At 47.5% G+C, this 905-nt stretch overlaps 1 protein-coding gene across 1 annotated transcript in view; it reads left to right on the top strand.

The window, feature by feature from the left end:
• The window catches only part of ppfia3 (PTPRF interacting protein alpha 3), a 91,750-nt gene extending 90,845 nt beyond the window's left edge, over positions 1 to 905 (top strand). Inside the window, exon 30 of the mRNA XM_063216222.1 lies at positions 853 to 905. Within this exon, the coding sequence (XP_063072292.1) occupies positions 853 to 905 (53 nt within the window). The remainder of the gene's footprint in view (positions 1 to 852) is intronic.

Raw genomic sequence — 905 nt, 5'->3', positions numbered from 1 at the left:
ACGTACCGAAGGGTCGTTTTCATGTAAGGATTTCGTTTACAGAAGTAATAACAGTCGTGAATGTTTCATTTTTGCAAGGGAGGTGATGCGTTTGGCATCAGGGATTTGTGGTTTGTTGGGCTGGTTTAAACAGCCTCATAAACTGCCGTTGGCCAGTCTGAAAATCATTCAGGGCAAACGCACGCTGTTGCTTATAGACCATCATAATAATCATGTCGTCTCACGCACATTCTCCCTCTTCCTCTCTCTCTCTCTCTCTCTCTCTCTCTCTCTCTCTCTCTCTCTCTCTCTCTCTCTCGCTTTCTCTAATTCTCTCTCTCTCTGTCTTTCTCTGGTTTCCCACCCCACCTTTCTCTCTCAATTTTCCTCTAATGCAATAATATGGTGATTCTGCTTACAGTTGTTTTTTATCATTGCCAAATGCTTTGCCAGCTCCCCTCTTGATTTGCCTCCATTAAGGGCAATTCATTTGTCATCACTGTGTACTATAATGCATACCAGAATAGCGTATGTAATTAAACAGATGCACTTAAGACTCTCTCTCTCTCTACCTCCCTCCCTCCCTATCCCTCCCTCTCTCTCTTCCTCCCTCTCTTTTCCCTCTCTCTCTGACCCTCTCTCCCTCTCTCTCTCTCTCTCTCTCTCTCTCTTTCTTGCTCTCTCTCTCTCTCTGACCATCTCTCTCTCTCTCTCTCTCTCTCTCCCTCTCTGACCCTCCATCTCTCTCTCTCTCTGTGCCATCTCTCTCTCTTTCTCTCTCTCCCTCTCTCTCTCTCTCTCTCTCTCTCTCTGACACCCCCCCCCCTCTCTCTTTCTCTCTCTCCCTCTCTCTGTGCCTTCTTCTCCCATTAGTGAACTCAGGACCGCGGGGGGAGTCTGGTTCAGTGAGGACCTACTCCTGCTGA

The sequence above is a fragment of the Engraulis encrasicolus genome, chromosome 2 (genome assembly GCF_034702125.1).
Source record: "Engraulis encrasicolus isolate BLACKSEA-1 chromosome 2, IST_EnEncr_1.0, whole genome shotgun sequence".
NCBI lineage: Eukaryota > Metazoa > Chordata > Actinopteri > Clupeiformes > Engraulidae > Engraulis > Engraulis encrasicolus.
This window is presented reverse-complemented; position numbering and strand designations above follow the sequence as displayed.